Source organism: Paroedura picta, chromosome 1 (genome assembly GCF_049243985.1).
Source record: "Paroedura picta isolate Pp20150507F chromosome 1, Ppicta_v3.0, whole genome shotgun sequence".
Classification (NCBI taxonomy): Eukaryota; Metazoa; Chordata; class Lepidosauria; order Squamata; family Gekkonidae; genus Paroedura; species Paroedura picta.
In genome coordinates, this window is record NC_135369.1 from 139,580,338 (window position 1) to 139,605,665 (window position 25,328).

Below are 25,328 nucleotides of genomic sequence, written 5' to 3' on the forward strand. Positions count from 1 at the left end.
ACCATGCACCCGCCCCACCACCTTTACTGGGTGAAGGTGAGAGGGAGAGAAGGGAGGCCGGCTCTGCGCTTCCCCAGCCCTGGCGCTCCACACGCCCACTGGCTCCCCCCCAACCATTGCCCCACTAGTGCCCACTGCATTCAAGACTGCAGCCGGCTTTTCTACTAGTAATATGCATAAAATAAAGGTGTTTCAATATCCAAATATGCTGATAGACCTATTGTAAGTATATGAGACTGTTTCTCATCAGGTTATAGTGTAACTTATACGCTCCCTTTTGCTTACTTCAAGTATTTTTTCTAATTTCAACTTCTATCTTTCCTATGATGGCAAACATTAGGATACATGCCCTAGAACAGCATTGAGTGCAATAATGTTATGCTGCCTTTCAAGCATTGTGTACTCTTTTCTCCAGGGGAGCTGATCTCAGTCATCTGGAGAGAAACTGTCATCCCAAGCCACTTCTTGAACCTACATACACACAAGAGCCATACGGCTGAGAAGTAGAACCCCAGATTTTTGGGGTGGCAGAGGGGATGCATTTCCTGAGAGGAATGAATTATTTGATACGGCATCAATCCAAAACGTCTTTAAAATGTATAATTGTAAAATTAATCCATTTTAACAAAGCACCAGAAATTTGCTATAAAACTTTTGATATAGCATGAAAAGAATGATCTTGGAAAAAAGCACAGTAAGGGAATATGAAAGCACTTTCAAACAATGAAGAAAGCATCTCCTGTAACTCTAGAGTAGCTAGAGATGTGGTATTTCTCACCTCATAATCAGATGACCAGAAAGAGCATACAAAGATCAGTTGAAGGCTGGTTTTTCCCTCCTTTTAGTTCTGCCCTCTCCCTCAAAGTTGTCAATCTACCATCAGATCACTGGAATATCAGCCTTTTTTCCAGGATCACACAAAGTCAGTTTCATCTTTTCCTAGATCCTTTCCTTTATACAATTTTCCCTTCATGTGAACTCACCCATTCTCACACACACCACCCTCTACCAACCCTAAGCTTTTACAAATATCTTTTTTCTCTTACAGTCTAATTAAAGCCCAGATCTCTGTTCCTCGGGCAATATACATATATACAGATGCAAATTTTATTAAACCAACTGAGGGTAAAATACACTTATAGAAAAAAACCTATGATACACTTATGCTTAGATATTGTACTGTATTACTGCCTTTGAAGTTTTTTAAACGAACTGCTTCTAGTATAATTTTTGTTTTGTCACTACCCTTTAGTTGTTTGAAAACCAAACTTCTCTGCATAGAAAGGTCTTCCCTATTTCATAAAATATTGCAACAAGCATGCACTTGTATATACAACAGACCAAAAAGAGTGATGTGGATTTTGATTGTAGAAAATATAGACAGGTATACTTTCAAATGTCACATATACTAGATCAAGATTTCAGAATCTTTTATAATTAGAGAACCAAACTGAGTCAAAATTCAGAGTGACTGATCAAAGAGCCACTGTAAGAAAACCCACTTACATAACTTAACATTACCTATAATTATGTTGATTAATAATCCATAAAGTTCCCACAGCCTAAACAATGGCTGTTTGTAAGTTTTATTGGAAGGGCCACAAATGCAGTCTCCAGATACTAAGTAAAATTAATATATACAGGAACATCATGTATTATAGTTCTAGTAAGGTAAAGGTATCCCCTGTGCAAGCACCAGGTCATGTCTGACCCTTGGGGTGACGCCCTCTAGCGTTTTCATGGCAAACTCAATACGGGGTGGTTTGCCAGTGCCTTCCCCAGTCATTATCGTTTACTCCCCAGCAAGCTGGGTACTCAGTACACTAGCATAAATATACATGCGGGCTTGTGTTTGGTTTAATGGCCGCTTTCTGTAAAGCATCTCTGAGAAGCCCGTTAGTCCAATAAAAGTCTCTACCCGTGATTCACAAATTGCTTCATTTAGCAGCACACCTATCTACCTAATAATATATGCTTCCCCTCTGTGCAGCTGTTTACAGAGTAGAAAGTGTCAGCTGAGTTGTGGAAGTGGTGTAGTACTATAATGATTTCCCGCTTCCCTTTTCCTTTTTCTTGGCTGAGCAGTCCCTGTTTTTATTCTTTGTTCCTATGGTTCTCCCATCCAATTGTCTAAACATAGAGATATATTTTGACCCAGTTTGGGATTCTGAGGAATCAAAAAATCCTTCATTTTATATGCCAGATTATAGCACAAGAAAGGCTGAGAGTAATTCAAAACAAATAAATGTGTCTTATTTACCTGAATGGGAAAATGAGTGAATCAAACTGGCAGATTTAAGTTTTTAAACTTGGCAGGTGAACAGACAAGAGGAACAAGGGAAACAGCAGATAGTTTATCACACCTGTTTTGTTTTACAAACAGGTCTTTAACTGTTCATAGAGATCAGTTGGCTGCAACTTCTTAGGTAAACAGGATTTTCCACAAAATTAACCAAGTCAGTGAAAGCAAGAACACACACACACGTTCCCATTTTCCTTCTTCATCACTTGATAGGGAGTCCCTTCCCCTCCTCTTACTGGGAGCTATTTCCCTCAGGAAAGGATTACTTGTCCCACTTCCCTCCTCAATTCTTAACAGTTCTAATTGCCAATCTCAACTGATACTCTTAACTGTCACTCTCAACTGCAGACTTCCATTTGAAACCGCCCTGTCAATCAAGGTACTCAGACCAGTTTTACACATTAACCCAGACTTTTTCAACTTTTTGACCATGGAGTTACCGCTAAAGTATTTTTCAGACTTTGAGATACCAGGAAGTGGTGACAGCTGGCTATGCCTCCCTGTCACAACCCCAGAAGAGGCATGCAACCGGAAATGGCATCACTCATTTGACTGTCACATATTACTGCAATTACTGCAATGGTGGGTCTCAGGTAAGCCATTTCTGTCAGCAACCTACCTACCTGCAACTGGTGGGCTATTAGGAGCCAGTGAGGCTGCCCAGCCTCACATGTCTGACTACAAATGACATGAAGCTGGGAGAAGGACTCACCTTGACTCTGGCTCCAGCCACCACCAAAAAATGAGAGAGGAGCCAGCCAATGTTTGAATGGCTGGGGCTCCTCCCTTTCCCACCCCTTCCAGGCCCATCATTGGCTACTTTGGTAGGGGGCGGGTCAACTTGCCTGCCCAAATAAGGAAGAAAGTCAAAAAAGCCAAGGAGCTGAAACAGCAAGCACAGTGTAGGAGGGCTTTCCTCAGTTACCATTTTGAAAACTCCAATGCTTCAGTACCAAATGGTACCATTGTCAAGTGTTGACCGGTCCTTGGTGATAAAAAGATTGGGGACCATTGCCTTAGAGCAGTGGTCCCCAACCTTTTTGAGGCTGGGGACCAGCAGGGCAACTGGGGACCGGCAGGGCGAAAGTGCTGGACATGCACGATTTCGGCCGCGCTTGCGCAATGCGCGGGCGCGGCCCTGATTCCCTCTCCCTTCTCTCGCAGTAAGAAGCTTCCTGGGCTACAAGCTTGCGGCCTGGGAAGTTTTTTACTGCGGGGGGGGGGAGCGAGGAGAGGGAGCTGCGGCCCGGCGCCATGGCCTTCGCAGCCCGGCACAGGGTCGCGGCCCGTGGGTTGGGGACCGCTGCCTTAGAGAATACATCTGGAATAATTCATGTGAAACAGATCTTTAATTATAAATATATCAATTTGCAGAAGAAAGAAATGTATCAACAATTATATGAAATACAATAGCAAAAGACACTTTTGAATGTGCCCAATAAAAGTGGATGACTTTTCAACTCAAGTTTAAAATCATAAATCATGATATAAAGTGCACCCCACAAAGCTGCAATAGCTTTCTATGGAGACTTTTGGGACCAATGGACAGATATTTTATGGCTTGTCTCACAATGGAGAGTCTTCATAAATTCAGCACTTTTAGTTGAATACTAGAGTACTGTATTACAAGGAAATGATTAGCCATGTACTTCATTCTCTCAGCCATAACCAATGAGACTTAGAACTGCTCAACTCTGATTTTCCCAATGTGTTTATTTAGGGAATAAACCCTTTGAGAGTCATGAAAATAAATCTGTCAAGCGTGGAATCCAGAAACAATATACTTCGAGCCTATTTTCTACTTTGAGTAGCACATGTTGCACATTCCTGTTTCAGCTGGAAAGATTTATTCAAACTAACAGCCATTAGAAAAAATATATATATGAAGTATCTGCTCTCCAAAGATACCCCAGAAAATTTTAAAAACTTCCATACTAATATGCTTTAGAGATAGATTACAATAAAAATTAAGAATTTAAAATATTTCATTACTCCATAATTATTACACATTCTAAATAAAAACACGGTGCTGAATTAAAGTGACTTAAAGTAAATGCATCAGATTTTTTAAACCTTCTTTTTCCCAAGATGACCAATTAATTACCCACAGTGAGAAATGTCTTCTAAAAATATTCAAATATCCCAGCAAGAAAAATTGCAGAGTACCTGAACTGTAGAGCTAATCTCAGATGCAAAACCTCCTGTAAGAGGGGCTTCATGGCTGATTAGTAACCGTCCGGTCTTTGCCACGGACTGAAAAGGAGGGGAAAAAGACACACTTTCATAAAAATACACTTTGCAAATAAAATAATGACTTTCTGCGTTCAAAATAGTGAAGTATTTTTAAAACCACATTCTCATTTTCCACAGGATAGCATCCAAAATTTATTAATAGAATTTAAAACATATGCAATTGTTACAAGAACTTAATGGAACATAGCCTAAATGTATTACTTGCATACTTTTAAAAGGACATGAATACAGGTTTTTTTTAACTGAGGCAATCCAGTTATTCAGACAAAGATTCTAAATGATTCTTTTTAATTGGTGCTCTCACAGTTAACTGAATATAACACTGCTTGTCAATAAGCAAAATGACCCATATTTCCAGCAGAGCATTCATTCAATAGATTTCCCTTATGACTTTATTCCTTAAAATGTAGAATTATAGCTATTTTTCTCTTTTTTTTTTAATTATCATTTTTTTATTATTATTTGTTCTTATAAAAAGCATTTACAGGAAAAAAAACAAAAAAGCAACCAGCTGATAAGTATCGTCAATACACGTATATCATACTTAATGTAGTTTGATATTATCTCAAGAGATATATAGTCAGTTCCCATTACATATTGGTCCTAATCTGTTACTGCTGTCTTAAGAAAGTCCAAATAATCACTCCACTGTTCATCATATTCTTCCGGAGATCTCTTCTTAACCATGTTAGTGAGTCTTGCCATTTTTGCTAAGTCCGCTAATTTGTCAAGCCATGTAGAAATAGTTGGAGTCTCAGTCGCCTTCCAGTGCTTCGCCCACACCAACCGTGCCGCCGTAGTTGCATGGAAGAAGAGGATTCTAGAGGAAGTTGGTAAAGCACTTGGGTGGAAGCTTAGCAACATAGATTCAGGCTTCATTGGGTATCGCATTTTAAATATTTCCTGTAACATCATATGTATTTTAGCCCAATACTTTTTTGCTTTCTCACAATTCCACCACATGTGATAAAAAGAACCTATTGCTTTATGACATTTCCAACATTTATTATCAAACCTATCTGAGATTTTTGCAATGACCTTTGGAGTAATATACCATCTATAAAACATCTTATACCAGTTTTCCCTTAAAATTTGGCTGTTGGTTTGTTTAGGAATTTTGGTCCAAACTCGTTCCCATTCCTCCATAACAATTATGGAGCCCAGGTTTTGCATCCATTTAATCATACAATTCTTTACTTGTTCTGACTCAGTCTCGTATTTCAAAAGAAGTTTATAGATCTGGCCCTGTAGGTGTGGTTTTTTGAGCAATAACATGTTTTCAAAATCACTATTTATGGATTGGGGTTTTATGGAAGGAGGCCAGTTAGATGTTATATTGCAGATCATTCATTCATTGGCTCCAACCAAATTTCTGATGGAAGAGCCTCTTTTGCAGGTCCTTCAGAACTGTGAGAGCTTCTGAAGGGCCCGCAGATCTTCCAGGAGCTCATTCAACCAGGCTGGAGCCAGGACAAAAAGGCCCTTGCCCTGGTTAGCCATACATTTTGGGGGACTGGGACTGGGTGGAATTGGCTGAGCGAAATATTCTAGGGGGATTGGGCTAAAGGAAGCTCACTTCTTTAAATCCCTGTTGAGGTCCAACTTCGAAAGTCCTGGTTTCAGACCAACATACTTGAAATCCTGCTTACTCATTTATGAACCTAGTCAATTGTTAGGGACTGGAAAAGTCCAGCCTTCTCTGGGAAAATAACACACCAATCTCCTTTATTCCTGTGTGGTGTATTAGCAGAGCAGCTAGCAGCCCATCAGGATTCCTCAGAATGACAGTTGAGCCAGATTATTTGGAGGGGAGGGAGAGAAGACTCCGTTTTTAGTTAAATAGCACTTGTGACATCAAAGTGATCATTTGGAGAGGTCCTATCTGAGATATCAAAAGTCTTAGAGCCTGCCTTTTGGGTGAGAACAGGGATTTTTCTACAGTTGTTATTCGCTGGTGCAATTTTGCATTGATTCCTGGATGACTTCTGGATGCCAATTTTGCACCTGTGGGATTCTCCAGCGCTATCCAGGAGTTTGTTCATGGCTTGTATTTTACACTTTGGTTTGGAGAGTAGACTTTCCTAGCTCCTGTCTTGCCTCCCTTTCCATTAAAAAAAATCCAAACATGAACAATAAAGTAATGGCATAACTCCTCCACTTGTTCTCATGTCTTGCTCTCATCACCAGCCTCTCACCTCCCTCCAAGTGCTCCCCTTGTCCAAATGTTGTGTAGCTCATTCCCTCCCCCAAGCCTTCTAATGAGCAATGCAAATTAAAAGACAGCTTGGGAAAAATGGTGCCTGTTTGCCTGAAACTAACCACAGCTCCCTTTCCCTTCATGAAATTGCAGAAGAGTGTTCTATGGAACGTTCAATCTTGCTGGAGGGGGAGATGGGGAGGCAGTGCGTGTTGTGCTTCTGCAACTTTGGAACTGCATTTTAATGCAATCTGGTTCAAAATCTAAAAAAAGAGTACAGTGGGGAGTGTATTGGTCAGATTTCAAAAGTCATCATTTTGAGGCAGGAACCAGTGGAGGAAGCCAATGCCACTTTCAAGCTTTCACTTTAAGTTACTGTGAATTCCCTCCTGGTCAAGGGGGGGGGGGACTTGCATTTTCTCAGAATTCAGCAAACAGGGAGCACATTTGGCACTGTGCCTGAATCAGGAGAATTTAGCATGAAAGTAATGAAATTACGTTGAACCTTATGGGTGCTGCAGCAAAGTTTTTAGTCACTGCAGAAAAGCAACAGGTAAAAAAAAAGGGGTGGAGATCCATATTTAACCACCAAAGGAATTGGCTGAAAAATCTTTTGGACTACTTTAAAAAAAAATCTAGTGGACTAGTTTCAGGGGAATACATGGCTACTAACTGCTCTCTGCACCCCCCCCCCCAAAATTATTAACTGTAATCTTATAAATGAATGGGTAAGACTTTATTATATACATAAATAATTTGTCTTTTCTAAACCATATTATTTCTCATCTCTGGGGGTAAATAAGTTACTGTTCTCTTCCTGTATCCCTCACACATGCTGAGCTTATTACAGTCACAAGCTACTTGGGTAAGTCTGTCAATGGAGGACTGGGATAGATAATACTAGTCAAGTTTCACACCACGGTACTTCTGTTTCAATGTCAGTTAAGACCCTGACACCAACCACTGTTGTCGGTCATCTTCCAAGGGTTGGTTCAGTTGCCTTTGTCTTCTGAGATTAGGCAGGTGGAAACCTGAGAGAGAGCGTCTTCTACTCCACAGCACTCTCCTGAGAGAGATTCATCTGCTCCACCTTTTGCCAGTGGAAGCTTATTTTAAATTTTGTTTGGCATCTTCTCAGTGATTCCTCCTTTCTGCCCAATTTTTAATTTGCATTGTGCTTTAGCCCCTTTTGCTGGTTTATTACTATTACTATGGGACCAATTAACCAACCCTTCCTATAAGGCTCAGGTTTTAAAATGTGGTTTTATTATGTGTGTTTTTAATTTGTTATCTACCTAGGTGGCCCTTATGAAGGCAGACATGTAGGTTATAAATGTTGTAAAAGTAGAAAAATGTAACCATCAGCAACTGATGAGCCAGACTGCTTCTTTTTTCTAATTTACTATCTATAGTTTCACAATGAACTGCAAACTAATTATAAAAGAGAGCACCTGCAAGATTCTCTTCATTGTGGCATTCTACTTTTTCTTCTAGCAATTTCAAGATCACATATTAGGAAGAGAGGTAAACTGGATCTGATAACAATGGACAGAACTAGTTTGCTCTTCTTGCTGAAGTCATAGTGGTCTTGATGGATAGTAACTTCAAATGACATGTCGCCATGCATTCAAAACATTATTTCATCAACATTTAAAAAACAAAACCTGTAGATCTCCAGAGGGAACCAGTCTTCGAATATGAGGATATAGCTTAAGCAGGCCTTTAAAAAACTATTTGACTAATGGTTCAAGGGGAAAAAATTGGAAAACTGTGTAGCAGCTATGAAGCAGAAAAGGGCAGTAAATGAACTCTCAATGCTTAACTAGCCAAATTAAAAAAAAAAGAATCAGTTCAAACTTGGTACTGTAAGGCAAAGAAGCAAAAACATGATTACAGCACTTCTCTGGTGCTCAAGACCAAATAGTTTTTCATGCCAAGATGTGCATTCTGATGCAGCATTTTGTTTCCACCCTGGACTAACAGAAGTTTGGCTCAAGGAAGATATACAAAACAAATCTGGGACACACAGACAAGCACAACAGAATGAATGATGCAATTAGAATGCTATTTCTCCTGTCCATTTGGATGTGAAGTAAAACCCTGAGAATGACAGAAAGTGGTGGGAAAAGGTTAACTACCTATCTCCCCCTATGAACCCCAACAAACTCCACCTCTATTATTTTTTAAAAAATAGAATACACACCTGCTGAGGAGGACATGCCTATTTTGGAAAGCCCAAACTCTGAAGAGTCAACAGAAAATTGGGCAATCTAAAGACCACTTGTGACCTGTGCAAGCTTGTCTGTTCACAACCTAGTCAGTACATTCTGCTTACTGGATAAATGAACTTCAGTTAAATAAATGTGTAATTGATGTGCTCTGTTCCACTGCACAACATTGTGGAACCCATGCAATTCTGCTAGTTATCACTGATATAGTGCCTGCAGTGATTGTGACCAATCTGTTATGCATTACATAACAGAATATGCAAACAGCCTTTAAGACTGCCAGAGTTCCACAATGCTGACATGAGCTGCTGACTGTTGTATATCAAGGCTGGCTCATAAAACTGCCCTTGTTGGAGCATATCTGTGCTCAGTACTGTTTCTGGTGCTTGCTGTATGAATAGGGGAGTTCCTCATCAAATTGATGCAGCTCACATACCATTCACGACACCAGCCTACAGTGAGGTATGCACTGGACTGTCAACTGATGTTACTGCTTTGGTAGAACATTGCAGCTGTAGAGGGTACATATGCTGTCTGGCAAAGGATGTTAACAGCTAAGGCAGATACCATAAGACCTAGAAGTCTTTGGACTATAGAAAGCAGACTGAATCTGATGTTGCATCACAATTTTGACAAGAGACAGGAAGTTACTAGCTCTCTTATCTGAGGCTTGCCTACCAGAGAATCCAGAACAGCTCCAGTAAACTGAAGGAGAAGAATGGGATTTTTTTGCAAACACCCAGAGCCCTATGATGGAAAGCAGACATGAGGTACACTGACGCTTTCAAGGAGAGTGCTCAAAGACATGTCTAAAAATTGATAGTCTATGTACAGATGAATCAGAACTCCTCATCTATGGAAATGTGCTGCCATGGCAGTCATACTTTTGGTAATGACTCTGGGTGCTGACAAAAATCTGAATGTAAGGACCTTGCATGGAAAACGTTAGTGTCTGATGGCATGAAAGCACATAACTGTGCTGAAGCTGACTGACTAAAAATATGCATCCTTGATATTTATTAATAGCTTGAATAGGAGTGACCGAGTAGTGGATAGAGAATTTAGTCACAGTAGTTTGAGAGCTATGATAACAGTGATGCCTCATAGGTCTTTAATTGTCCAAAAGAAAAGTAGCAAAAGAATCGGATTTCTATGAGATTTTTAATGTCAATTTGTTAATTTCCTTCATAATAACAACCACAGAGATGGCAATTTTGAAGTCTGAGATGATTGAGAGAGTCACCAGATCCTACTCTGATAATCTTAAGGACCAAACGATCCTGTCTAGTGAGGTCCAACTGATACATGTTTCCTGAGGACTGAGATACCTGAGGTGGCTGAGATACCACACTGGAGTCAAAGACTGCTTTGAAACTGAGGAAAGTATGGTTCAGATGAATGCTGATTAATGTTCTGAGAAAGTTTACTTGAAGCAATAGTGAAAGCCCTCCTCAAATAACATGTCCACTGAACACGTGAACCCACAGTCTACTTGCAGATCCTGCTTATAGCTGAAGCCAGGCCCACTAATTTGGCCATAGAGTTTCTGTATAGTCTTGGTGCTTTACAAGTAGATGTCTGATGAATTATTTGTTTCCATTTTGAAAAAAATCTTCCACAACTAAAGAATTTAATGGCAGGTATAAAAAAGTGATGCATAGTTGTCTCACTGAATCGTACTTTCCTTCTACAGATCAAATAGGAGAAGGACTGAAGGCTTCTTTCAGAAATCCTTGTAAACTTGTAAGAAATCCAGAAGAACTAGCCAAGCGACAGATGCCAGCTAATCAGAAACAACTAATCAACATTAACCTCCATCAGTAAATCAAATATTAACACTCATGTACATGCAAAAATAAAGATTTAGTGTATTCCTGCAATAGACAGTGAAGGAAAAGCAAAAATCAGTTTACTTTGAGCTAACAGAGGCCTCTAGTGGTGTTCAATGTGTACTGATGTGTGAAATTGGGGTGGGGGCTGTCTTAATAATACTGCAAGGAAAAAGAACTATAGTAATCGCATTTTAAAAATCAGATTAACCAAATATGAATTCTGTTCACTGTTTCTTGGTTTTGATTTTGAAATTACTGCACTAATCCTTACCTAATCCCTTACCGGATTGTGGCCTTAATTATTTCCCTATATATATGATCTAAAATTCTAGAAACAAAGAGATTCAAGTAGGATATTTATCTTACTCTATTTTAATCTTTTACATGCTGCCTCTTCCTTACACAAGGAATGAGATGGTGTACAATCAATATAAAAGCAAGATAAAGTGCTGAATAAAAATGTACCTCAATTGAAATGACCACTGTATTTTATAGATAATGGCTTAAAAAGTATAAGAGGATGTTGGGGACAATTTTTTTAATTTAGATACCCTGTGTATATAATTATCATTGATATACACAATTATGTTCTATAACTCCTCCTTTCTTTTCTGCATCCTCTCTATACTACTATTTTGTTTTCGAAAATAAAAATATGAAAAAATATAAAAACAAGATCATCCACCTCCAATAAAATCAATCAAGCACTTTAACAGCAGATAAAACCAGATTAGCTATCTCTATCCATGACCGTAACAGGGGACCATCAGGCCAAAGACAAAACTAAAGGGGAAGAGCACTGAACGTTTTCAAAAGAGAAAGCAGGAGGATAGTCCAAAGTGCAGGGGTCACCATTGCTTGTAACCAACCACCTTACTTTTGAAGGTGATAATAAATGTAGTTCCCAGGCAAAATTACTGAGACTAAGTAAACTAGTTCCAAATAATGTAAGACTTTTATCTACATGCTCACTAAACTGGGACTAGAAACTACCAAACAGCCAACCACTGCTGATATTTAAGTATCAGCATTATCTTCATGCTGCACTTTAAACTAGATGAAGCTTGCAAATGAAGACAGCATTATCTTTATACAGCTGCCGCTGTATAAACATAAAAGGCTAAGGCCTAAGTGGGCGGAGAGTGGGCGGGACCAGTCCGGATGAGGGCCCAATCGGAAAGCGCGAAGCACCTTCCCATTGGGCCCTCACCAGGACAGACAAGAGTTCCAGCCAGTCATGAAGCGCAAAGCCAAAGTTCTGACAGGGCCAAAGTTATGAAAGGGCCTGGCTACCTAAGCCCAGCGAGGGGCAATCTGGAGACATTGCTGCCAGTCTGCCCCTGACCACCACAGGGAGAGGAGGTCAGTAGGGCTGCCAAGGGGGATGAGAACGGAGTCTTGGACAGGCTGTGCCAGCCCTTTTTGCCCCAATGCTGTCATGTCCAACTGTAACTTTGCCTCATAACCCTGACAGAGCTGGAAGGAGGCTGGTGAGTGCCCCCCCTCCTTTCAGGCCTGTTGGGAAGGAGCCTTTAACAGCCACTGACTGAGGGGAGGGAGGTGTTTCCAAGAGCAACACAGGGGAGTCTTAGGGCCTTCCTTTTGAGGGGGGAACTTTCCCCTTCTGCCAGACAGCTGGCTGACAGGGAGGCCACAGAAAAGCTCCTTCTCACTTAAAATACTGGTCTGGCCAGGGGTTCGACACAGCAAAGCAATGTGTATTTCTTCTTTGCAACTCTCTGCAGATTTGAGGCTTACTGCACAGTGTTATTCTGCAGATGAAACTGGTTCTTTTGTCTCCTGTTTTATCTGTACAACAATCCTGTGCAGTAGGCCTCAAGTCTTTCAATTCAACAACAACCTGTGTGGGAGGCCTACCACAACCCTGTCCAAAGTAGCCCTTTCTGCCTGGGGAGCTGATCTTTATACTCTGCAGATGAGCTGTAATTCTAGGAGCTCTCCAGGCCCCATCTGGAGGTTGGCTACCCCTGGGTTGGAAATATTCCTGCAGGTTTGGAGATGGGACTTCAGAATCGCACAATGCCTCAGAGTCCAGCCTTCAAAGGAGCCATTTTTGCCTACAATTGGGAAGGAGTGGTGCGGGTGCGTCCCTCCTGGGCTATGGGCTATGGCCAGCCCTTACCAGCAACTGTTTGTATTCTGGGGTGCAGACAGACAGACCAGCATCAGTCCTGTGAGTCTGGAAAGTACAGGAAGATCTAAATAAATACTTACAGCCTGAAACTGTAAATAATGAACAAGTAAATGGCTGGAGAGACATGGGAACTGAGGTGACTTTTTTCAAGCTTGGCCCGGCAAATAAGAAACAGTATACAAAATCTTATTAAGGTCAAGACTGCTGTGCACAGAGAGACGTCCTCTTAGGGTTGCCAGCTTCCATGCGAGGCTCTCTACCCTATCTCTATCATGGGGTGTCTGCTATGGGGAGAGGAAGGGAAGATGATTGGAAACTGCTTCGAGACACCTGAGGCCTGCTGGGATTACTGCGGCCCATTCCCAGTTCTCTCAGACCTCTCACAGCCCCATATCCCTCATAGATTGTCTATTGAGGGGAGACGAAGGGAAAAGGTCATCGTAAACCGCTTTGAGACTCCTTTGGATAGTAAACAACAGGGTACAAAAAAAAACAGTTCTTGAGCAACCACGAAAGAAGCATGTGGGCACATAACATTTTATCACCAGTGAAAAAATGGAGACAGAACGAGCAGGGTGGGCATCTGTGTACTATGACTACCCCATGTGTATTAGGGCAGGGGGATATTTCAGTGTCTGAGAAGGGAAATGATGCAGAACTGGGAGGAATTGGTTGCCATGTAATCTCCCCCTAAGAAGAGTGTCCAGTCTGATTTTCCCTTCACATATCTGAAGACATGGCTCTGGCAAGCTCATCTGTAACCACTATGCCATAATTCCCAAAGGTCAGTCCTCTCCCATGCTCAATGAACATTCCAAACTACAGGTTCTTGACATCCATATCTCCACACCCATGCCCATCACCACGCCACCACAACCTTCCACACAACACACACATTCAACCCCATGCCCTTACAGACTGGACAACTCCTCCCCTTCCTCTTCCCACTGTCAAGCTCTAGGACAAGGGGGAGGGGAACCAGATTTGCTGAGCTCACTTCATTTTTCCTATATCCCCTTCCATACGCTATTTTTTTCATTCCCTCCTCCTAACAGCTTATATTCTCTCCTCTTCCCCTGCTTCATTCTCTGTCTACTCACTAACCAACCTTTACTTTCCCCACTCAATCTTCAATTTCATGTATTACACAAGTGGGAACCTGCAAGGACATGCAAGAGGCATCTTATTTCCCCTTCCTCCACTATTCCCTCTTTCCCTTTACTGAAAGCCCCCGTAGCCTCTTCCTTTCCTGCTTCCTTTTGAGTTGCAACTTCCAGGGGGCCTGGAGATCTCCCAACTATAGCGATCAGCTCCCCTTAGGGTTGCCAGCACCAGAAATTCCTGGAGATTTAGGGCCTTTGGAGGGCAATATTTGAAGAGAGAAGTGACTTCAAAGAGGTATAATCCACAAAGCCCACTCTGCAAAGCAGCCACTGTTTACAGGGAAGCTGATCTCTGTCATTTGGGAAACAATTGTAATTTTGAGTGATACACACACACATATCCCTGGAGATTGGTAATCCTAGTTACCATGGAGGAAATGGCTGCTTTGGAGGGTGGTTTAAGGCATTATACCCTTCTGAGTTCCCTCCTCTTCTCAAATCCCACGGTTTCAAGCTCCACCTCCCCCCCCCTCCAAATTTCCAGGTATTTCCAAACCTTGAGTTTACCCTATCTCCATCCCACTCAACAGCCATCCTGCATTTATCTGCCCCTCTGTCTTAATTCCCCCTGCCAGCAGCTGCTATCTAAGAAAACTGTGGCCCAATTTTGTGATGCTGGCCACTGGTCCAGACCCCTTTGTGAAGGACTTCTGGGGTGGGGAGAGCACCTCAATTTCCCCTGTATCCCCCTCCCCTCACTATTTCCTCTTTCCCTCCTCCTGACATTTCTTTTTCCCTTTCCCTTCTTTCGTCTCTACTTCTCGGCTATTCACAAGCCTATCTTTTATCTGCCACCTATTTTCAGCTATATTGCTTCTTTATTTACTTCATTTATACCCCACCTTTATTCAATGAAGAACAAAGCAGCCAGCATTACTCCTCTCCTTTTTATCTGCACAACAACCCTGTAATGTAAGTTAGTCTGAAAGTACACAACTGGCCCAAAATCATCTGCTGAGCTACATAGCAAGATGGGGATTCAAACTAAATACACAGAAGGGTATTTAACTTAAGCTTCTAGAAAAAGTTTAAGTAATAGATGTTTTGTGCATTTCTTAACAGTGCAATCAACAGTATTCCAGCTATAATATGCCCAGCATACCAAGAATTAAGATAACATAACCCAGAAAAACTCATTTAATTTAAAAAGTGTTCAAACACTTATTGCAAGCTACAAATTAAACAAGTTAATAAATACAATCCAAGTTGCAACCAAAACTATGAGTTGCAATTTAACTCTCTAGGAGCTTGGTTCTTAAAAACTTCAAGGAAGAGCTCAGGAAATAAATCTTTTTCAATTTCCCCTCTATACATTTTATATAATAATATACCTACCTTGCATACAGTATCTGCATCCCAAGGCAGAATTGTCTTCAGATCAATTACTTCACAGGATACACCAAGTTTTTCTTGAGCCATAACGGCTACCTCTTTGATAACATGAACCTAAATATTTGGTCAAAGCATGAAGTATGTCAGAGAAATTTTTCTTTTTTAAGTTTATTTTTTGTTATCATTTTAGGCCTGGTGCTCCCCACCTGTTGGCTCGTGGCAGCTAACAACAGTAAAAGACCCAATACAAACAATAAAAATACAGAACCCCACAATTTATATCCTTCCTCTGAAGAACCCATAGCAGCATATGTTTTTGCCTGTTTTCCTTTTTATCCAGTCACACTATGAGGTAATTTAAGCTGAAGCTCACAGGATGACTGAACAATGTATTTCATAGTTGACGGAGGATTTGAATCCAGCCAAATTACCACACTGTCAATGGAACAGTGAGGCAGGAGGACATTTTACCCAGTATTCTTCTCCTTATTTCTACTTCCAATGCTGGAAGCATCTTGTTTATTTTCAGTTAGTTTAAGAGTCTCGCTAGTGATTAGAGAAGATGATCTGCCTGCATGAGCTCCTTCTATTCACACCAACTTTTGATCGTACACAGCCTACAACACTGGTTTAAATTCCTACTTTTAAATTCCTACTTTTATTTCCTAAAAACATACCAAGGAAGTTAATAACATAATTTTTTAAGTGAACCTCCTTGGCCTGTATTACTCTCCCCTGTGAAATATTTTTCAAATAACTAAGTCCTCCAGTACATATGAAGCACCAATCAAAGGAAACTAAGACGTATTTTTCAGCTATAATCAGAATCTGGCACTATCCGCCAATCTTGAAAACAAATTCAAAATCCATATTCCATAAGTTTGCACCAGTGTAGGCAGTTCGGATGAGACATTTCAACCATGTCATAAAATTATTTTCAGCCCTATGTTTGCATTTCAGGGTTTTTTTGTAGTTGTGCAACATGCAATACAACTCCAAGAATATCTCAAGAAAATCATACTAACCTGTGTGCCCCAAGCCACCAAAGTAACATCACTTCCGCTCCGCAGCACTTCTGCTTGAGAAAGTGGAATGTAGTATGGCTCCACAGGAACTTGTTCCACTAAATGAATTTTAATAGAGATTTATGTACTCTCAATCTAAAATATTTAGTCCCAAGAGTATCTGAACAAAAACAGATGCCCAAAATCACAGATCTGAGCTAAACCCGCAATTTAATATGGAGGCGATAATCCTATACTTCTTGTCTCAGGCCTCAGCAATCTAACACCTCTCTTATTAGTGATTGGTTGGTCGTACTATAATTTGTATTGCTTTCTCTTAGGAAGACGTTCAGGAGATATGTGATGTTTATGTACTACAGTGGCAACAATTTTCTTTCAAAGCAACAGCTGTGGCTGGAACAGCACTTTAAGGGCCAGGCTTGGACCTGTAGATCTCCTTGTACAAATGGAAGGCACTTCGATTAATGTGAGGACATTGCCTAATTCTCAGGCGCACACACACAAAGAGAGGAGGGGGACCCTATCCCTTCTCATCCCCTTGCCAAATCACATATCATTCCGATATTGCAGAGATTTTTGTTGGAACATTTATCAGTCTGTGACTTCTATATTTTTATAGTGACCCCCTCGGGGTTTTAAGGCAAAAGACAAACAGAGGGGGCTTGCTATTACCTGCATCTGCATAGCAAACCTAGACTTCCTTCCTAATCCCCCATCCAAGTACAAACCAGGGTTGATCCTATTAATTCCCAAAATCTGACGAGATCAGTTGAGCATGGGATACCTAGTACCTACTTAAATAAACAGTATTCAAAGCAGCCAGTATCCTGTGCCTTCACAACAACTGACAAAGACTACAAGTACCTTCAGCTTATGTTTGGCGGGAGTGGGGGAGAGTGCACGCATTACATTTCAAGAGGAACCATTCTCTCAGGCAACAAAGAGAGTGCCCAAAAATATTCCTACTGTTAATAACAAAACCCTTGACAACTGTCCCAAGCCAGAAAAACCATAGAACTAAACACATTACTAACAAAGACATTTTCCTAACAATATAAAATGAAGCTAGAACAATTTAAGAGGATAGTCAAAATAAGTCCAAAGAGGACAAAAAACACTAACAGAAATTACTATGAGAAATACTAACCAAATAGGTCACAATGAAATGTTTAAAAGATAAACAGAATTTACCAAAATTGTGCTATACTTTGTCTATTTTGTATAATTTACTAGATTATTAGTATCCACAGGTTACAAAACACCCTCGAACAATATATGGTTGGTTCCCACATATCTCTTTTCAATTTGTTAATTATGACAGGCATGTTCAAAAGGCATCGAAGTTAATTGCAAAATTCTAAAACATTTTGCACTGGGATACTTTTAATTAGATCTACATTTAGAACTTTATTATACATAATAATAATTTCAACAAGAAGTACATTAGAAAGGAAGAGGAAAACAATGGCAAGAAGAGCAGCAGAGGCACCAGAAGCAAAAAGCAGGGAGAAGGGAAACTTTTGGGATTGCCAAAGGTCTACCTACAGCTACACAAAGACCAGAGTGTTAGACAGAATGACCAAAGCAGCAGTTAGAGCTCTAAAATTCCAGAAGCCATGCAATGGATACGAGAATCTGATAGAATAACCTTGATTTGCATAGCCCCTGCTTTGTATACAAGCAGTTTTATGTATGATGCTCAGGAACAAAAGACAGAACTTAACTGTTTAGTTTTGTAGGGCAATGAATGTAGTATATAAGGAAGCTTATGCACTTGCTCCCCCAGTTCCAGTTATCCATTATGTTAATATTTGTAACTACATTATGTTAGTATTGTGTGTTTGTAATTAGCTAATTGTAATTCTGTATCATATACACAAATGTAAAATTGCTGGTACATAAATATATTGTTAGATATATCAATATTGTCTTATGCCAAAAATGCATATTTATTCCTTAATAAAAATTAAAATCCAAATGCTGTACATTTTTAATATCTGTGTTCTGATTTATTTTTTACAGAAAAGTTAGAATTTTTTGTCTATCAAAACATCCTGAAAATACTTATTGCAGTGGAAGATGCTAAATGCAAGCTTCTGAGTTGGCCCATGGAGTGTGCAAGGGATGAGCCTGGATATAAAATTATATAATAAAATTTTATAAAAAGAAATAAGCTACAGGGTTGATGGGAGAAGTGAGCAAGGGTTGGATCATAGTGAAAAATTAGCCAGAGGTCAGAATAACAGCATCTTACGCTGTTCAGAAGCAAGGGATGGGGTAGTTCCTTCCTATATACTTTTGATATATTAACTTCACTAGGAAACCTATACGACTGAGCACTTTCAGTACTGATGAAAAACAGGTTTCATTTTACTGGTCACTATAACAACCACTGATGCAAATAATTTATTTCTGCTCCACTGATGTCATCTATAGTAAATTAAATGAAAAGGTCATAAGACATACGGAGAGACTCTCCAAAGGACAGTCCAACCTGATAATGTTGAAATGACTCATTTTTCCTTTGAATTACCATTAAGTGTTTTTCACAGAATGGATTTAAACATTTAATCCTGTATTTCCATGTGGATATTTTTGTCAAAATGCTTGCTATTTTAAATAAAACCATTGGAGAAGTGTTTAAAATGTACATATTCAAAACTAATCCTGTCTTTAAAACAGCACTCCTATATTCCTTCCCTGTTTACCTAGATTGCTACAAGTCCACAGAGCAAGTTTTTATTCACTGAGTAAAAAACTTACTAATCAAATGTATAAACAGATACAATTTTTTGTATCATTGCAAATAGTGTGGCATCTCAGAAGTCAAGGGAAAGAGCTAGTTGTATGGAGTGACAGCATCTGGTGCAAACCCTTCCACTACTGGAACAGAAAATACTACTTTTTTACAGTAGTTGGGAAAATATGAAAGATTCAGCTCTCTCTACTCCAAGAAAGAACAGTATGTACTACTCCTGTCTATTCTACAATTATTTTAACTTTAGGGATGGGCAAGAACTAGTTCACAAGCCATCCATCCACCAAAACTAGCTAATAACTTGTCTTTGTCCTTTTATCATGGACCCCTACTGGACTAAAATGGGCATTGTGAGCCCTCATGGATTACCATAATGAAAACTGCCTTGAAGTAAATCATTCCAAGAAGGAAAAAAGTTGTCTTTTCAAAAAAATTCAAGAAACACTTGTGGTGCCTAAATGCTACTTGTATTGAACAACTTCAGTTATATAAATATCTAGATGTCTTATTTCAAGCTTCAGGATCCATGAACTCTCATGTAGCCCATATTGCTTTGAATGCGCAAAAAAGTGCAGCTATACTAAAATTCTACTGGAACAAAGGTGGTAGGAATGTCCCAACAGCTCTTAAAATATACAAACTAAACCCCTGGTGCAAATGTTATATGGAGCATCACTGCCAATACAATTCACCTGGAGTGCAAACTGAATTTTTGAGAAATCTTCTGCAGCTCCCCACAATTGGCTCTAATGCTGCACTGCATGTGAAGTCAGGTTTGACCCTAGTTGAGACAAGTTTATGGTCAGCTGCAATATTGTATTGGCTAAGGCTGATCTTCTTTCCCAGGGGTCTAACCTATTAAATATTATTTGACTCATTTACTGCTCCATGGGTACAGGTCATCAACAGGAAGTTAGGAGTTTATGGTCTATCCCAACAATTTCTGCTCTCTTTGAGTTTTGACCGTGCCAAAGAATTGGTAAAGCTAAGAAAACAGGATGTGGAAAGACAATATGATTTGAATAGAATCAACAATCCACTGTATGACACCTCTTCTAAATAGATTATCTTTTATGCCCTATCTTTCTAATATTGACAACTCTTAATTTAGAAGGGCATTTATATTATTGTGCTATAATGCTCTCCCTTCAGCATGGGTAGAGGGAAAATATAATAAGCTTCCACCTCAGGAACATACTTGCATATGCCAGGATGATAACATCGAGAACACCAAACGTGATTTACAACCAATTGTGTCAGTAATTGCTGTATTCCATCTTCTATGACTTAAGGGCTACTTCAAGACAAGTCAAATTAAAGGAACTCCTTTCGGATAAAAATAAGAATTTATCCTATATTATTGCCAAATATGCAAGATTAGCAATTAAATGTCGAAGTGCCTGGCTAAATACGTACAAGGGTTAGGATGGATCTATTGAACATATGAAGTATTTTGGAACTTTTAACCAATCTTATATTGTGTTTTACTGTTTTGTATTTTGTACTGGTCACTGACCAAAATAAATGTACCTGAATATCTGGTTCACAAGCCAAAATTCAGCATGAACATGGCCCCATTCAGAACTCCTGAACTAATGTTTGGGGAAGGCTAGTTCATTTTAGCTGTTCTAGCCACTTAATAGCTGCACAGGACAGGTCTGCTTGTGGCCCTAATGCTTTGCCCGATGTTGCCATGTACATAAATAATGCCAAGCAGGCAAGCCCAGAAAATAGGGATAGCATTCAACAAGATCAGAACACGCTAGAAAAATGGGCAAATGAGAACAAGATGCAATTCAATAAGGAGGGGTTCAGAGTTCTGCATCTGGGTCACAAAATGAGAAGCATGCATACTGGATGGGAGATACACTTTTGGGTAGTTATGTATGTAAATGAGATCTTGAGGTACTTGTGGACTGTAAGCTAAATATGAGCAGACAGTGTGATGCCGTGTTTAAAAAGGTGAATACAGTCTAAGGCTGTATCAACGGAGGTATCACATCAAAATTGCAAGATATCACAGTCCTGCACAATACCACAGTCCTGCACACCTGGAATACTGTGTGCAAATCTGGAGGCCTCACTTCAAAAAGAAGTGAGCAAAATTTAGAGGGTGTAGAGGAAAATTACGTGGATTACCTGGGACCTGGGCACAAAGCCCTATGAGACTGAGAGACTTGAGAATATTTAGCCTGGAGAAGAGGAGGTTGAGAGGGGATATGATTGCTGTCCTTAAGTATTTGAAAGGTTGTCACCTGGAGGTCAGGGAGCAGTTCCTGTTGGCAGCAGAGAACAGGACCTGCAGAAATGGCTTTAGACTACATGTAGAAAACTACTGGCTAGATATTTTGGGGGGGGGATTTCACACTAGAGTAGTTCAGCAGTGGAATATGCTGCTTAAGGAGGTGGTGAGCTCCCCCTCATTAGCTGTATTTAAGGAGTGGCTGGACAGATATTTATCATGGATGCTTTCTGCAGATCCTGCATTGAGCGGGGGGATTGGATTAGATGGCTTATATGGCCCTTTCCACCTCCATGGTCCTAAGCCCTCCAGGCACCACAGTGCAGGCAAGAGAGCCAACAGGCAGCCATTTAACCCTTCCTAGGCAATCCCCTCTTGGTCATGGCTGAAAAGGGGTCTGAGGTGATCAGTTCGGGGAATTTTGGGTTCAGTTCGGGATTCTGTTTAGAGGTCACCCCAAACCAAACTGGATTTTTAAGGGCAGTGCCCATCCCTAGTAAGCATAAATAATCTCAGCTGAAGAGCTACAAATCCAAATTCTTAGTGATAAACTTCAACAATAACCATTTCTCCTGTATGAGCCAGAACACAAACTATTCTCTTCAAATTAAAATGTGATGGCTATTTCATCCTTGAGAGAGGTACATGTGGCCACTCCTATATGGACTTAAAAATATATACAATGCAGTTTTAATTATGTTTATTGTATACATGACTATTTTGCCACAATTTGTGGCAATTTGATTTGTTACAATATTTATGTATGGTTAAATAGCTTAAGGGAGTTTGATGTTATTACTTTGAACTATATTCAGATCTACTGCTAGTTTTATTGTGTTATACTTTTTACAATTTTTGTCTATCTGTAATTTTTATGCTTTATTTCCTTACTCAACAGCAGAAAACTGAGATTCATGCACTAAAGACCATAGGGCACATCACAATCTGCAACACCTTATACTACTGAATACACAAACACTTTTGCTTGTAGAAAATTCACTGTATAATATTAATGAGTTTAGGATAGGATTGCACTTTAAGGCACATACTTCATAAATATACCAACTAATATAATTTTATGTTAGTTATAAAATAAATGATTATATAGCAGAAAAATAAGCTTAGATTCAATAAGAAATAGAACTGCGTGTGTTTCAATTTCTCCTAACAATTCCGTCTTTCCATAGAAGTAGGAGAAACATATTCTTTCTCCAAGGCTTCACAATTTGCAGATGTAGGAGGAAGGCAAATACACTGCCACCGAAGAAGAAAGCAGTAGCTTTGTATCAAACACACACGAGAACTGTTGCATCTATTTTTGACAACCATACAATTAAGGTATCTGTTTCTTTGTATTCGATCTAACATTAATCAAACCACTTTATTAGTTGCAGCATGAGAAAATGAATGTTTCATAAAGCACACTTCTAGATGCTCATATAAAGAATGCCATCTTTATTTATTATTATTATTATACTACCCCCAGAGAAAAGCTTTTTACCTGCTGCTCTGTACAATATTTTAGGTTCAAAGAATATGCAAGGGTTTTTATCTTCTATGCATGATAGTAATAATCCCTTGGCTTCAAAAGGACTTCTTGGAATAACAACCTGTAAACAAATAAGCCAAAATGTTATTTTAAAGAGCTAAATGCGGAATAATTTCCAGGACTTGGATTCTATACCCTTGCAGTCCTTGTGCTTCTCTTTGGGTGCTGTGGAGCTCAGTCCCCTGGCCCTAGGAACTTCTGCTTGTGTTAAGCCAACATTTTCCAAAGAACGACAAAATGCCTAGCATAAGAACACACACCTCTGCAGCACTGGATCACAGCACATCACAGCAAAGGTATAGGATCCAAGCCAACATCCGTCCCAGGGGCGAAGTCCAGCTCAAGAATAATATTGTCACTCATGCAATATGCCAGGCTCAGAAAGCAAAAAAAAAAAAAAAAGAAATACATGCAGAGTCAATTACTCTATAGTCCATAATATATGAATACTTCCTGTTAATCAAAAGATTATAAGATATCTAAAAGCAAATTAAAGCTTTCTAGATATTTAAAGCTTTCTGTTCAATGTTAACTCTCAGGAACTAATTGGTTTAGCCCAGTAAGCAATGAACAGAGGCTAGCAGCACAGGGTGAGTGTTCACTGAGGACCTGTATAAGACTCTAGACTATTCACACCTTGTGTAAAGTAACCAAAATATATGTATGTGAAATGTCATTTAGATGGAACTAAAGTTAATGTGACTGCTATTATTGGAATCATTCTCTTCTTGCAGGGCTGAACAGCAAAGACTTGCAAGATGAAGAGGAATCTGCTGATGGGTCTGATGGCACAGCACTCATTATCCCAGCAAAACATTCTTATTCAGTTTACTGATCAGCCATAGGCCGTTTCAATCAAATGTAAAATGCATACAATCAAGATTTGAAGATAAAACACATGAAATCATAAAGAGGTGTAAAGGTATCCCCTGTGCAAGCATCGAGTCATGCCTGACCCTTGGGGTGACGCCCTCCAGCGTTTTCATGGCAGACTCAATACGGGGTGGTTTGCCAGTGCCTTCCCCAGTCATGACCGTTTACCCCCCAGCAAGCTGGGTACTCATTTTACCGACCTCGGAAGGATGGAAGGCTGAGTCAACCTTGAGCCGGCTCCCAGCCTCATGCTTAGAGTTTCAGACAGCTGCCTTACCACCCTGCGCCACAAGAGGCTCTTAAAGAGGTATAATCATCATCAAATACATTCCTACTTGGTAATATCAATAGTGTAGCCAATAATAATAATTAAATTTCCAACCCAATCATGAAGTTTCAATCTTATCTTTCTGGTGTCAAGGGCAGACAATGCAACTCTGTTGGTGATATAGGTCTCATTGTCTTGTTGTTGTTGTTGTTATGTGCGAAGTCGTGTCCGACCAATCGCGACCCCATGGACAATGATCCTCCAGGCCTTCCTGTCCTCTACCATTCCCTGGAGTCCATTTAAGTTTGCACCTACTGCTTCAGTGACTCCATCCAGCCACCTCATTCTCTGTCGTCCCCTTCTTCTTTTGCCCTCGATTGCTCCCAGCATTAGGCTCTTCTCCAGGGAGTCCTTCCTTCTCATGAGGTGGCCAAAATATTTGAGTTTCATCTTCAGGATCTGGCCTTCTAAAGAGCAGTCAGGGCTGATCTCCTCTAGGACTGACCGGTTTGTTCGCCTTGCAGTCCAAGGGACTCGCAAGAGTCTTCTCCAGCACCAGAGTTCAAAAGCCTCAATTCTTTGACGCTCGGCCTTCCTTATGGTCCAACTTTCGCAGCCATACATTGCAACTGGGAAGACCATAGCCTTGACTAAACGCACTTTTGTTGGCAGGGTGATGTCTCTGCTTTTTAGGATGCTGTCTAGATTTGCCATAGCTTTCCTCCCCAGGAGCAAGCGTCTTTTAATTTCTTTGCTGCAGTCCCCATCTGCAGTGATCTTGGAGCCCAGGAAAATAAAATCTGTCACTATCTCCATTTCTTCCCCTTCTATTTGCCAGGAATTGAGAGGGCCGGATGCCATGATCTTTGTTTTCTTGATGTTGAGTTTCATGCCAACTTTTGCACTCTCCTCCTTCACCTGCATCAACAGGCTCTTTAGTTCCTCTTCACTTTCTGCCATTAGAGTGGTATCATCTGCATATCTGAGGTTGTTGATATTTCTCCCTGCAATCTTGATCCCAATTTGTGACTCCTCTAATCCCGCATTTCTCATGATGTGCTCTGCATACAAGTTAAATAGGCAAGGCGACAGTATACAGCCTTGCCGAACTCCTTTCTCAATTTTGAACCAGTCAGTGATTCCATGTTCAG

At 40.1% G+C, this 25,328-nt stretch overlaps 1 protein-coding gene across 4 annotated transcripts in view; it reads right to left on the minus strand.

Annotated features, from left to right (window-relative positions):
* BCKDHB (branched chain keto acid dehydrogenase E1 subunit beta) overlaps positions 1-25,328 on the minus strand; it is a 72,475-nt gene that overhangs the window by 30,633 nt on the left and 16,514 nt on the right. For 3 of the 4 annotated variants that reach the window (XM_077305988.1, XM_077305980.1, XM_077305997.1), the window contains exons 6-9: positions 22,989-23,097; positions 16,488-16,585; positions 15,466-15,576; positions 4,469-4,555 (exon numbers count right to left, since the gene is read on the minus strand). In XM_077305988.1, the coding sequence (XP_077162103.1) occupies positions 4,469-4,555; positions 15,466-15,576; positions 16,488-16,585; positions 22,989-23,097 (405 nt within the window). The remainder of the gene's footprint in view (positions 1-4,468; positions 4,556-15,465; positions 15,577-16,487; positions 16,586-22,988; positions 23,098-25,328) is intronic. The other variant, XM_077306008.1, reaches the window with a different exon arrangement.